The sequence below is a fragment of the Chelon labrosus genome (assembly GCF_963514085.1).
Source record: "Chelon labrosus genome assembly, chromosome: 17".
In the NCBI taxonomy this organism is placed as follows: Eukaryota; Metazoa; Chordata; class Actinopteri; order Mugiliformes; family Mugilidae; genus Chelon; species Chelon labrosus.
Window position 1 is genome coordinate 5,746,739 of NC_140350.1, and position 13,312 is coordinate 5,760,050.

The window sequence follows — 13,312 nt, forward strand, 5'->3', positions numbered from 1 at the left end:
ACGCGTTAAACGTGGGAAGATAGACTCAGTGCGTAAAAATAAGCTTTGGCTCAGGCCTATAGCTCATGTAAAACATGAGCCGTAAGCTTAAAATAGGAGCGTATGTGTTCCATCAGACATCGGTCTGACGGAAGATGTGTGACTGAAAAATGCGTCTGGAATGTTTTCTGTGTGGCTTTCGGACTCTTTTCTCAGAAGACGCATTATTAGGAACACCTGCTACACCGACGCCTGCTTACGTATGCAATTATACAATCATGTAGTCATGTGGAGGCAGTGCAATGCATGAACTCATACGGGCTCAAGTCACGAGTTAATGTTCAAACATGACTTATGTGCACAGCAGCCTCTATAGTTTAATCATAATGGCGCTAAAGGCCCTGTGTTTTGTGGACTGAAATACTTTGAGAAAGGTCAGAGGACAACAGGCTACACAGAAACTCAGATCATTTGTGCAGAAAAGAGAAGGAAAAACACTGAAGTGGATAGGCTACGACTGCTTAAATCTTAATAATTTGCTTACACCGTCGTCAGCCAAGATCAGAAATCCCCAGGTGCTTTCATACCTATATGTTGTTTCAATTCAGGGAGCAAGTGATACAGTATTGTTACAGTGCCGCATTTAATCGTCTGTTGTGTTGTGCATACAGTATAAACATGTTCAGTCTGATCATCTGCTTCATGAATCTTGAGTAGTTTAGTTTTTTTCTTTTGTTTCTTGTAGAGTGTTTTTCTTGGCACATTTTCACAAAATGCACAATTTACCACCTTCTAATGGTTGTTTCAAGCATGATGAGCTTTCGAATCAAAAGTCATCTCACAAACGTGACAAAGAGTTTGGTGGACTTTGTTGGCAGAATGGCAGATTGGTAGCATGAATGTGCAAAAATTATTGAAACATTCATGTCTCTCTTCCAGGGATCCTAACCTGCCTGTTCCTCAGGACACCACTTTCATTCACACAAAGCCAAACCGTTTTGAGGAGGTCATCTGGACCAAGTTCAGCTCCAAAGACAAGCAGTACTTGCATATTGGCCTGAAACCCCGTGTCAGAGATAACTACCGTGCCAACAAGGTGGCCTTTTGGCTGGAGCTGGTGCCACATCTCCACAGCCTACACGAGGAAATCATTAGCTCCATCACCACCCGACTGCCGCCTGGTGGCACCAGCCGCTGGAAGGTCCCTCATCCCGGCACCCGCTCCACGCGGCACCCCGTGATCTCCACATATCCGCCGGACCCCGAGCCTGATGGTTCGGAGAGACCCCGCTATTCTCCCTTCCCCAGTGAGACGAGGGACTACTCCACCGAGCTGAGTGTAACCGTGGCCGTTGGCGCCTCCCTTCTTTTCCTGAACGTGCTAGCCTTCGCCGCACTTTATTACAAGCGGGATAAGCGCCACGAACTAATGCAGAGGCGCCACCGCCGACTCTCCCCGCAGCGTGGCACAACGATGGGCATGGGTGTTGGAATGGGAGTCGTGGGGGCCCCACCGCACAATGACCTGGCTCTGAGTCAGGAGGAAGAGCTAATGTCACTTCAAATGAAGCAGCAGAGGGTGGAGCTGGAGCACGGGACACCCCTGCCTTCCCGCGGCGTCCACGGCGACCTGGAACCTCTACGGCCCCCCGTGTGCCCACCCGACTACACGCTTGCCCTGCGGCGGGCTCCGGAGGATGTGCCATTGATGACAGCCAATACCATCACCATGATCCCCAGCACTATCAGCGGCATGCAGCCTCTCCACCCCTTCAACACTTATCCCCCGGTTCCGGCACCCTCTACTACACCCGTCCCTAGCCACAGCAACAATGCCCTGCCACACCAACACTCCACCACTCGTGTATAGGACCAGGCACAAGCTCTGCTATCCCCTCTCTGGGCTTACAGAGATGCACCACACAAACTGCTCCATACAATCTTCACTCTCATCGCCCTCTTTTCTTCTTCTTCTTCTTCTTCTTCTTCACTATATGTTTTGTCTCTTCTCATTAAGCCCTCAAATAAAGCTGCAGTTTGTAAGATCCGAAGCAGTGAAATACCTCTAGACTGTAATCATAACACAAAGGGGACTTGATTGAAAAGCTTCTTTGAAAAGCTTGTCATCCTGCTCAAGGTACATACCGCTTTTCCCTGTCGAAGCTCTTTGAATATGCGGCACTCGGAGCAGCCACCAAACATGCAGCTTTAAGCTTGGAGCTCTCTCGAAGAGGTTTCGAGAAAATCACAATCAGTCAGACATCTAATGTGGAGCTTGGTTGTTTTGCGCATGTGTTGACGTGTCAGTGTAAAACTATGTTGAACATAGAAGACAAATGTTCCCTTTTAGTTATTTAGTGAAGTACAGTCGCGAGCGGCTTCTATGAGGCAACATATGCCCCAACAAGCTGTCTGTCATGAAGCGTTGATTTCCCGAAACTTACAAATTGCAGCTTTACCGTCCCAATCTGGAAGTGAAATTTGGCACCCTGCGTTGAGCACTGTGTCCAAACAGCTGTCTGAGATTACTGTTTAGTGTGAAATGTATTGACACGGCTGGGAGTACAAGGATGAGCGCTATTTGACAGCGAAGCATGAGTTTTTCATCTTAAATCATTACTTCCACTTACAAATGTATGTACCTGTTTTCGGTTATGATGCTACCTAAAAATCATCTCAAAGATCCATATACTCACTGCCGCTGCTTTCGAGACATTTCCAGATTGGGGCTTCACCTGTCAGGCAGCACAGGAAATAACCGAGTCCCATTCAGCCTGTGGGACGCAACCTGGAATCCAGGCTGCCCATTAGAGCTCGCTGCATCTCCGCCTCGCAGGCTCTAATCATGTCCATTACTTTATTTGTTTCTCGCTCATTATCTCTCTGTCTGTACCCCCACCTCGGCTCATTTAACCGCTTCTCTCTTCTCGCCGCCTCGCACTCTTTCTCTCGCTCTGCATCGGCCCTTGTAGCTCTTTTTATTAAACCATTAACATATTCCATTTCCATCTCAAGTTCTTTCTCGCAATCACTTCTAGACTCTCTTTTCCTTTTGGAGTCTTTTATACAAAAACACAAATGTAAATGATGTATTATTAATAAATTGTAAGGATATGAATGAAAAAAAAAAAAAAAGATATTCTGATATCTCGTTTTTACCAGCATTCTTGGTGCCAAGTACTGTGATAACGTTCCTCTTTCACTGGCGTCCAGTGGAGCGTCTGGAGAGGTCCATCATGACTGTATCTTACAAAAGGAATTACCATCATAAAAAGTGCCAACCCCTTCATCTTTCTTTTTGAACCACACACTTCTTTTTTTTTTTTTTTTTTATTACACTCAATGTTGCACTGTGGCTGGTCTCTTCTTTAAAGGGAAATCAGATTCAATATATCCTCATTTAAAAAAATATATATATAAAGTTTTATTAACTACTTTGCTGTGTGGAATATTTGCATGATGTTTTTTTTTTAATTTCTAAAGCGTGTGGACAGAGGAATTTGTCATTTCGATGATTTGCCTTGTTCTTCATTTATTTTTTATTTTGCTTTAATTTTGAAAATCATTTTAATTTTCTATTTTAATATCAGCTGCACTTTGTGGTACTTCAGAAAGTATTAAGAGATGAATATTGTGTAAAACTATAACAAAGAGAGTAAATATTTCCTCAAGTTTTTTTTTTCATTTCCTAACACTGAGGCAGTGCTGCAAAACTACCAGAGAGACTGATGAGTTTTAATTTGCCCCCTCCTTTTGCTTTACGCTGTTTATCTTTTGCAACCGCACAGTCACTGTCTCTCAATCTCACCTGAAGATAGCACTTTTTTAAGTTACAAAAAAAAGAGAGACTACTTTAAATGAATAGTCTAAATAAGGTTTTTGTCTGTGACTGACATTAACCACATGCTTCAAGTGTTCGAAGACTGCCCGACAGTTATCTTTTCGTCTGCTCTTTTGTTGTTTCATGATTCTTGCTTCTGCAAGGCGGGAGAACGGATGATATATATTTATGGTCAAAAGGTCAGAGAGCCTTGTATGCGCGTTTCACATCTTTCGCACAATTGAACACAGAGACGGGTCACACTCTGGACAACTCTATAAAAAAAGAAAAAGAAAAACAACAGTGACATTAGGACAACACTGGACAATTTCAGACAGTGAATCAGAGGAGGTGGCGACGAAATTGCTCGTCATCAGTAGGATCTGTCAATGCACAGAGAATGCATTCTTAAAAAAAAAAAAAAAAAAAAATCAACCTGATTTAACAGACATTACTCACGCACCATATACCACGAAAGCAAGGCGAGCGGGATTAATTCCCTCCCTCCTCCTCCTCCTCCTCCTTGTAACGTCCTGTATCCTGTCTGCTGTCTGCTCAGGATAAGCGACACTCCGGAGCCAGACTGCCATCCCTCACGCTGGACTGGAGCGAGCGGCGAGGAAAAAAGGAACACATAAAACAAACTGTACATTTTTTAAGTGTAAGAGAACAAACTGGAATTTGTAAATATTATGTTTGTCGTTTGGTTTGAGTGATTGGCCGGAACTTTTCTTTGTGACAGCAGGTGCAAGTTCAGATGACTTACATGATTTTAGCACTCATGCGTACAGTTTGATTCTCCTTTATTTCCTTTATTTCAAGGTCAGATCCCAGTAGGTTATGGGCACATGAGTATGAATGCATTTTAAAAAAAGAAATATATATAAAATAATATATATATATACATGTATATATATATATATATATATATATATATATATGTATATGTATATATATATATAAAACTACCACAGCATGGTTGAGGTCACCATAAACATGAAAAAGAATGCTTACTGCTCAGGTTAGTTTAGATATTGTGATATAAAAATGCTCTTATATGGTTGTCTAAAACATACACACCTGGCACTATCCCATCAGTTGTGGGGGGGCAGCTTTTGAGTGAAATGAGTCCTTTCATTGGTGAAAAAAGCCAAAGAACAGCTGCAGAAGACAGATGAAGGAATGAAGGAAAGCGGAGGATTCGAGAGGTACGAGCTGGATGCTTCAAATGTGCTCAAAACAAACCGCAAATCAAGGAATTTTACTTGCGATGCTGTTGGATTTAATTGTTAGTGTCTTGCATTGTCTTGAGCATTGTCATACAGTTGAACCTGTAAGTGGAAGGTTGTGAAATCCTTGGTGCTCTTTTGGTCTTATTTCCGAATCTCAGTGGTTTTGTCACCTTTTGCAATTTAGTCTGCACATTCTGTTTATGGGATTATTGACCCAGCTGTTTGATGTGAGTTGCCCCATGCTACCAAAAACAGCATTGCAGAATACTACTTCTTTTTCTTTTAAAACAAGGGTTTGGACCGGCCAACCAATAATGGAAGCACACTCACCAGGTTTACATGTTTACACTACAGTTTTGATGTTGGCTTGAGGCAAAGGAACGGGGGGAAAAAGCATCACACAGATCCAAATATCTTCTTCTTCTTCTTCTTCTTCTTCTAACATTTTATGCCAGAATCGTAAAGTGAAGGCTTGCACCTGTTTGTCTGTTTCATTTAGTCTGATTCAGTAACCTGCTTGAGGCTTAAGATACTGTGAGAGAGCATAATGACCAGAAGGGGTTGAAAGAATTAAAGTTAATATTTCTATTTCAAATAGAGGCTATTACACACTGTATGTTGTGTATCTGAACTGGAAAACATTAAAAGACATTCTTAAACAAAAGCATTGCCATTCTTTTTTATCAGAGATGTGGTATTAAAAGCTGTAGGACTTTATTCGGCCACTTGAGGGCAGAAGAACTCAGTGATAACTAAATAGACTCAATCAACTAGTAAGGCTATGCTAACCTGAAGCAGAAGAACCAGAAAAAATTGAGCAATGCTTTATTTTTTGGCCGCTTGTTGAATTTAAGTCCAGTATTTATTTACCTTTTAATATTCTGGTTTGGTCTCAACCAACTTCAGAATAAAAATCTTTAGTTGTCTTTAGCGGTCCTGAGCTGCTAAAGGGTTTTTGTCATTATAGCTAGCTCAGTTGCTAACGTCTGTGTTATGAACTTCACAAAACAGCAGAGAGAATTAGACAAATGCAAGTCTTAACAAAGTCTAAGAGCTTAACCGGGTTGGTTAATTGTGTGTTTTTACTGTTGCCTTTTGTCTCTAGCTCTGTCTCTTTTTGGTGTAACTATTGACGAACCCAATGTTAATCTACCGCTTAATTGCACATTTATAAATTCATTAGAAAACATCTGGAGAAAATAATATTAGAATTCCTTAAAGGAAAGTTTGTAACCTCTAAACTTTTTTTATTTGTACCATTTTTATTATTATTATTATTTTGTTGAAAATATAATGGCTGCAAAAATATTTAAAATTTAGAGCTAGCTAAGGCGCTAGCTAGCTAGCTTTAGTCACCAGTCCAAGCATGGAGAAAAAAAAAACTGTCTATTTATATTAGCATTCTACATTATACACTACGTCCCTCCAGTCCAAACTGCACTGCCTGTACATTACCTGAGTACTTTATTCCACTACAGTGAATATAATGAACAGATTAGCTTGCTCACCTTGCTCTACACGTGTGTCTTTGTGCGGTTCAAGCTGCAACATACATTTTCAATAAAATGTGTCCAGACATGAACAAAATAGCAATAATAATAATAACTAAACGGGTCACATCTGTGATTCACTCCCGGAAAAGGGAGAGCGTAAGATAGAAGATATTGCTGCATTCAGTATGATATTTGGACTGACTGCAACACGTGCTTATTAGCTTAGAATCAGTCTGAGCAGCGCAGACTCAAACCTACCCAGCCAGGTGAGTTGCCAACTCTCAGGTGAGCTCAAAGGTCACACTCCGCTATCCAAGTTATACAAGAATACTTTTTTGACATGGTTGAGGCCCTGCTGCTTGCCGATCATTATGTTATGAGTTGCTCCCATCTGTAAACTAACTGAAAGGACGACAAAGCTACCAAATCTCAGCTAAGTCCGGAAATGGCTTGACAATAAACTTGTGCTTTATCATCATACATTAAATTAATATGTTATAGGTTCACTTTTGTGTTGTGCACATTAAGGAGTGACACTAGCTTTTACAGAATCTCATCCTTTCTATACACTTCCATACCTTTACTCAAGTATTAATAGTAAATTAAGCTTATCCATTATGAGTATTAAAGAGATAAATAGATAGATACTGAACACGCTTCTCTGCCTGAGTATGGTGTCGTGTAGAGGGTGGTGGACGTTGCTCATGATGGCCCGGAGTTTGTTCAAGGTCCTTGCCTCAGCCACCGATGTCAGGGTCTCCAGCTCTGCCCCTGCCACAGAGTCCGCCTTATATATCAGTTTGTCCAGCCGCAAGGTTCCCTTCTTCGTAGTGCTGCCTCCCCAGCAGGTTAGACCATAGAAGAGGGCACTGGCAACGAAAGCACCAGTTTTACAAGGGGAGTTGTCCTCTCATCTATGTTTACTCAGCTGTTGTACACAGTAGATTATTATAGCAAATATACCGAACCACACTGACGCACCGGTTTTGTTGAATAAGGCATTTCTTCTAACGGCCAGCTTTCCATTCATTCGAGCCCCAGTGTAGAAATAATTTAATACCTTCTTCGCCACTCTTACATTTATTTCGTTTGTTATCACTGGTGAGTAAGTACTGTTAAGAGTGTGTTGCTCCTCTTTTTACCTCTCCAAAGTCACATTTTATTCCCTAATCAATTGATCATTTCATTTTTCAATTACACCTTTGGCTTTGTAAGTAACACGGGTAGACTGTAAATAATAGCCTTGGCAAAACAATAAAGATAGATAAGTTTGATACTCATTTTTCCTGCAGCTGTGTTGCAAGATTATGTGTTAAACATATTCAGATTAATGTACAAGAGCTCCCTAAAGGAAAGAAAGAAAATTGTGTGCAGTCATTTTTAACAGGATTACTATATATCAGATATTGTTCGTGTTTAATAGTTTTCTATATCTGAAACACCAAATATGTATTTGTTCTTTCAATAACTGTGTTGAGTTATTGCTGCAATAAGAATGTAGTTATTACACCCTGCTAGGTCTAATAGGATTCATCATTAATAGATGACTGATGCACATTGTAATGTCATAGCACTTTTCTTTTGAGCTCAACTCAATTAGCTCTGCAGATGATACTCTCTTGAGCTCTCTGCAAGCCAGAATCAGACAATAATTCTCTTCAGACACTAGATGGCAGTGTCCAACTAAAATGTATCCAAAGCAGGCCTGCCTCAGTATAAGCGTTCCGCTTCTAAAATGAATTAACCTTGTATTTAAGGATAACTTAACTCCTCAGCTCACAGGAAGAAGGTGTCCTTACTATCAGAAAAATTAAGTAGTTCGATTGGATAACCAACTATGACTTTAAGTCTCTTTTAAATTATTAAACGTAGATGTTATGTTTGTACGAGTTCTCCAGTCCCGTTGGTGTTCTAGTAAAATTTTATACAGCTTCACAAGAAATGTATGGGTCTGCCTGTGGATGTAGTAATATATTTTAGAAGTGTTTTATTTCTAACCAAATGATTAAAGACACTAAACCCATCAGGCAGCCATAAAATTCAAATCTAATTTTTATAACAGGCATAACTGTCATTGGCTTTATAATATGATGAAGGGAAACCATTTATTGTCCCACCACAACTGTACATTAGTATATGACTACAGGGGACAGTAGTTTCAGTGAAAGAAGGTTGTTCTTGTGTTTCTTTCTTTTTTTTTTTGTCCCGTGTCGCTGTAAAAATGACACATTTTTGTTCATGTTTTACATATAAAAATGCTTTGCATGGAAGTAACACAAACACAGTTCAGGGAAGTAATTAAGGATGTTTTATTGAATGAGCCAATTCTTATAGCCTCTAACACACTTATATTATAATTCATGTCAACAAAGGTAATGAAAAGGTAATGAGGTAATGAAAGGAAACCCGCATCTAGATAATATCATTGACAACAAAAACTGTTTAGTTCCTTAAGAATTATTTTTGAAAGAATAAGCTGCAAATTAAATCACCAGTGAGGGGAATTATGAGTATATCTGATTGTATTTTCTTATATTAAGCTTTGCAGAACAGCACAAATATCTATTATTCATGGACGTAAATAGAAAGCCACATACACACAGTAGGTGTAACTGGGAGAGCTTTCAGATGGTGTGTTGCAGGTAGAGAGGAAGGGGTGAGGGAGAGATGCAGTTGTCGTAGAAGATCTGAAGGTTCTGGTCAACATCCATGTTATTTTTCAGGAAGATTTCAAGCTCCTGGACGGTCATCTCGTGGACACTGTTGCCCTCTTTGGCGTTTTTGGCCAAAGCTGCATGGGACGGGAAGCGGATGCGAATGTTGTGGGGTGCATTTCGGTCGTAGTCGGTGCAGCAGTAAGCAGACCACACATCTTCTGGGATGGCCACGCGGTCCTGGTTGTTGCGGCGGATCGTGTTACCCCTGGTGGTCACTCCAGTGACGATGTAGGCAGTGCCACGGCAGAAGTTGTTGAGGCGGATTCGGATCCGCTCCTCGTACTCGCGCCAAGGCCCGATGTTGAACTCCCGGATCTCTGGGACCACGTTGGTCAGGGTGTAAGTGGCAGCGCGGTCGTGTGGAGTGGACTGGTGCTGGTCTGGGTTTAGGTGACCTCTTTCGTAAAGAACCACATCAGAGTAGTCATCCAGCACGGCCTGGCTGTCCTCAAACTTCATGTGTAGGTAGCCAGTTGGGAAGGGCAGCATGTTTCCATTTCCATCAACTTCTGCCAGCTGCAGACACATGGAAGAAGACAGGGGTTATTAATAAATGCTGGAAAAAAAACAGATACCAAGTAGCAGTATCATCTATGAGGACTTTTAGTTCCCTCAGCTTTATCCTAATTTGCTTCTGGAGTTGCCCTATTGGCCATTTTAGCTTCTGTAAGTTTCTTTGAAAAACATTTTTAGCTTTTATGAATACAGATATTTCTCCTAAAAAGACTGACCTGTGGCTCATACATCCAAGGGTAATCCACACGTCTGTCTCCCTCTGTTTTCTTGAAGGTGTAAGCCGAGTAAACCGGGATCCGTTTTTGAGGGTCGTACAGGGTCACGAATCGAGGTTTGTCAGCGTAGCGTTGACAGATCTTCTTCAGTTTGACGTCGATGATCCCCCGTGGTGGCGTCCCCATGTACAGGGAGTCCTTGCATCTCTCTACGTGATTAAAGTCATGCACGACGGTCGCCGATGTGAGGTAATTGATTATAAGAGCAAAAACTAAAGGCGTCAGCTTCCCCATGGTCAAAACGTCTCTGCAAAGTCTCCTGCTGTGCCCTTTGCAAAACAATGACAGAAAAAAAGTCTGCAGTTATGATTTAAATGTCACAGAGCAGATATGCAAAGCGGGAAGAGTGTGACCAGCAGACAGGCCTCCTAACACATGTGGGTGTGAATATCCAGGTCATTGAAGCATGACACTACACTTAACGTAATAAAATAAGCCCTGTGATAGACTGGCAACCTGTCCAGAATGTACCCACCCTCTCGCCCAAGGACAGCTGGGATAGGCTCCAGCCCCCCCGCGACCCTTCACAGGACAAGCGGTTACAGAAGATGAATGAATGAATGAATGAATGAATGAATGACTAATAAAATAATAATTAAACTTATAGAGCTGATGTTGTTATGTTAGGTGTGTCATCTCAGTGGCTACTTATTTTTTCAGGTGTGTCTCTGGGAGTCCTTTAAAAGTTATTGATTTGAGATCAAGGTTAATATTATACTGAACGTGTAATCAAAAGGATCGGGCACCAAGATACTAGATTATTGACTCCTCCAGGGGTAAAGTGATGTACAGTGAAGACGTCTTTTTTTCATCTGTTGGTATTCAAACCCACAGAAGCCTGAACTCTGCAGAGTGATGAATACAACGCATGAGATATTCAGGAATGTGCTGCTGCAGTGTAATCGTGAAATGCAAAACTGTTTAATCTCTCTCAGTGGTGGACAAAAGACTCAGTGACCAGCGTGGTTCAGAGGTACTATGCTGCCCTGTGTGAGTAGTGGATAAGCCAATGGACCAAAGAGAGATAAAGCATGAAAGTTGAACTGCATATTGACAGAGAGCGTATGAATTTTCAAGTGACGGCCCGTGCATAGATACACCCTCATTTGTTTTCGCTGTTATATAATCGAAAAAAGTATAGCTGAACTTGGGATGGAATAAAATAAGGCAATTTGCTGTGATAGAATATCACTGGAAAACAAGAAACGTATATAGAAGAGTTTGTGAAATTATTAATGAATGTGAAGACGCCAAGAAACTCTTTCATAGCAAATGGCTTAGCTATTTTCCAAAATAGGTTCTCCACCTGTTTAAGCAGCTCATTTTCTACAGAGCAGTTCATTTAACTTTTTCCTGTTTACAACACTATTTTTCTAGTTCTCAGTCTTCCATAACAGTTTTTGGAACCGTACTGCATAGTTGTTCAGGTTATATATCTCTTCTCTAAACTCCTTGCAGCATGTGACGTTGCCTCAGCTGGTCAATTTCATTGCATAAAAAGATTCTCAGAACAACTAGTTAGCAAGGGAACAGAAAAGTTGAATGCTTTTCAACTTTTAGCAAACATTTAGCAAGCAGTAATGGATAAATAGTTGAAACAGTTATAAATAATGGAATAATAGTTGCAGATATGTATGTGAAGGATAAATAAAATCCCTATGAACAAGAGATGAATTGTTTAAATAAATATACTGTATACACAATTAGTATATATGGGGGCGGCTGTGGCTCAGTAGGTAGAGCGGGTTGTCCAGAGGTTTAGCGGTTCGAATGTGCTACATGCCGAAGTGTCCTTGAGCAAGACACTGGACCGCCAGTTGCTCCCAGTGCAGTGGCACTGTGTGTGTGTTTGTGTGAGTGAATAGGTAGATGCATCTGTGACTGTAAAGCGCTCTGAGTACCAATAGGTAGAAAATCACTATATAAAAACAAGGACATTTACCATAAATAGGTTATATAAGTGTTAAATAAGTGTGTAATAAAGTGATAGATAGATATGTGTAAGTATGTTTGCCCATTTAAAATCAGTTCAAACAAACATGTTTGGGCTGTCAGGGTAGGTCTGAAAAGAATGATTGGTAACCCCTTGATCATCATTGGAATTTCTGGTTATATACTGCCCTCTGCTAAACTCTGCCTCATGCAAATGGAAACCGTTTGTCAGATCAGTTGGAGCAACAATCCTTCACCGCCCTAATAAGTCAATTTGAGTGACTGAGTGTTGTTATTCATGGAGGGAGCAGCTTGCCTCTCTAATCTAATCTTGAGTTATGACAATCATAACTTATGTAGCTGGGGCTGATGATGCAGTTATGTGAACCGACATTTTTCAGCTGTCAGCGTTTTTGCCAATTAGAATTATAAATTCAGGCCAAGTGCAGACCAGCTCAGAGGCCCTCTGCTGCTCACCAGTAGAGAAAAGACATCTGTGCCAAAGACAATGTCTTCTTGACTGTATGTTTGCTTTCTGTGTGATTGAGCACTTCTTATATACAAAGTCCTTTACAAATGTAAATTAAATAAAATGCTCCTTGGGCTGGCATTCAAAAGTGGTCAGTTAGAATAAATTTAAAAACATCTCAGAAGAAAGAAATGTTTGGCTCACTTGATAAACCCGTTGCAGAGATTTAATGACCTTTTAATAATGATTAATTATTATCTAATAATATAAAAATAACAATAATAAAGACAATATTCGTAGCAGGTCAACTTTATGTTCTGCCATCAGGCTGTACCATATATTGTCCACGTGGGGGCAGTGTAGACTGGTTGGTTGCTTATTCCTACTTCCTGCTTCATGATGAACATTATTTATAATCCAACCTCAAACTCTTCCCTCGTAAATGTGTAAACGCTTTGACACTCTTCAATGAGTCTGAAGCCTGAGGCCAATTCGATTAGAATTTGAATTTATCTAAGTAGATGTTAGGCATCACAGTGTTATTTTTCAACAATGTACATTTATGTATATTATTTAAGTTTTTATAATTGTTTTCACATTTGTTGTTAATTATTTTTTTTTTTTTTTAACAAACATTACTTTTACTGAAATCCAGATTAGTATTACTGCTTTTGAAGTTCACAGGCAACATCGCAAACGCATCCCTGACAGAGTCTGTTCCTTCACTCAGCCACCAGGGGGCATCATTTAGCAGCTATTCTTGCCTATGGAGCTATCCCCACTTAGTTCTGCACCAAAGCCTGCTGATTGGTCCAAATACCCACATGGGCTAGAGCGCTGACCAATAGAGTTTGAGCTGATCGGGGGCTGTTGCTAAGG

General features: G+C 40.7%; 2 protein-coding genes across 2 annotated transcripts in view; one reads left to right on the plus strand and one right to left on the minus strand.

The window, feature by feature from the left end:
- nlgn2b (neuroligin 2b) overlaps nt 1-1,849 on the plus strand; it is a gene marked incomplete at its 3' end in the record, with an annotated part of 33,228 nt that extends 31,379 nt beyond the window's left edge. The window contains exon 8 of the mRNA XM_084564408.1: nt 919-1,849. Within this exon, the coding sequence (XP_084420534.1) occupies nt 919-1,849 (931 nt within the window). The remainder of the gene's footprint in view (nt 1-918) is intronic.
- Nucleotides 1,850-9,148: 7,299 nt separating this feature from the next.
- LOC311502135 (endonuclease domain-containing 1 protein-like) lies at nt 9,149-10,266 on the minus strand (the record flags this gene model as incomplete). The annotated part of the gene is made up of 2 exons (XM_084564268.1): nt 9,149-9,757; nt 9,973-10,266. 2 exons carry the CDS (start codon nt 10,264-10,266, stop codon nt 9,149-9,151), a joined length of 903 nt encoding a protein of 300 aa, XP_084420394.1.
- Nucleotides 10,267-13,312: the final 3,046 nt, after the last annotated feature.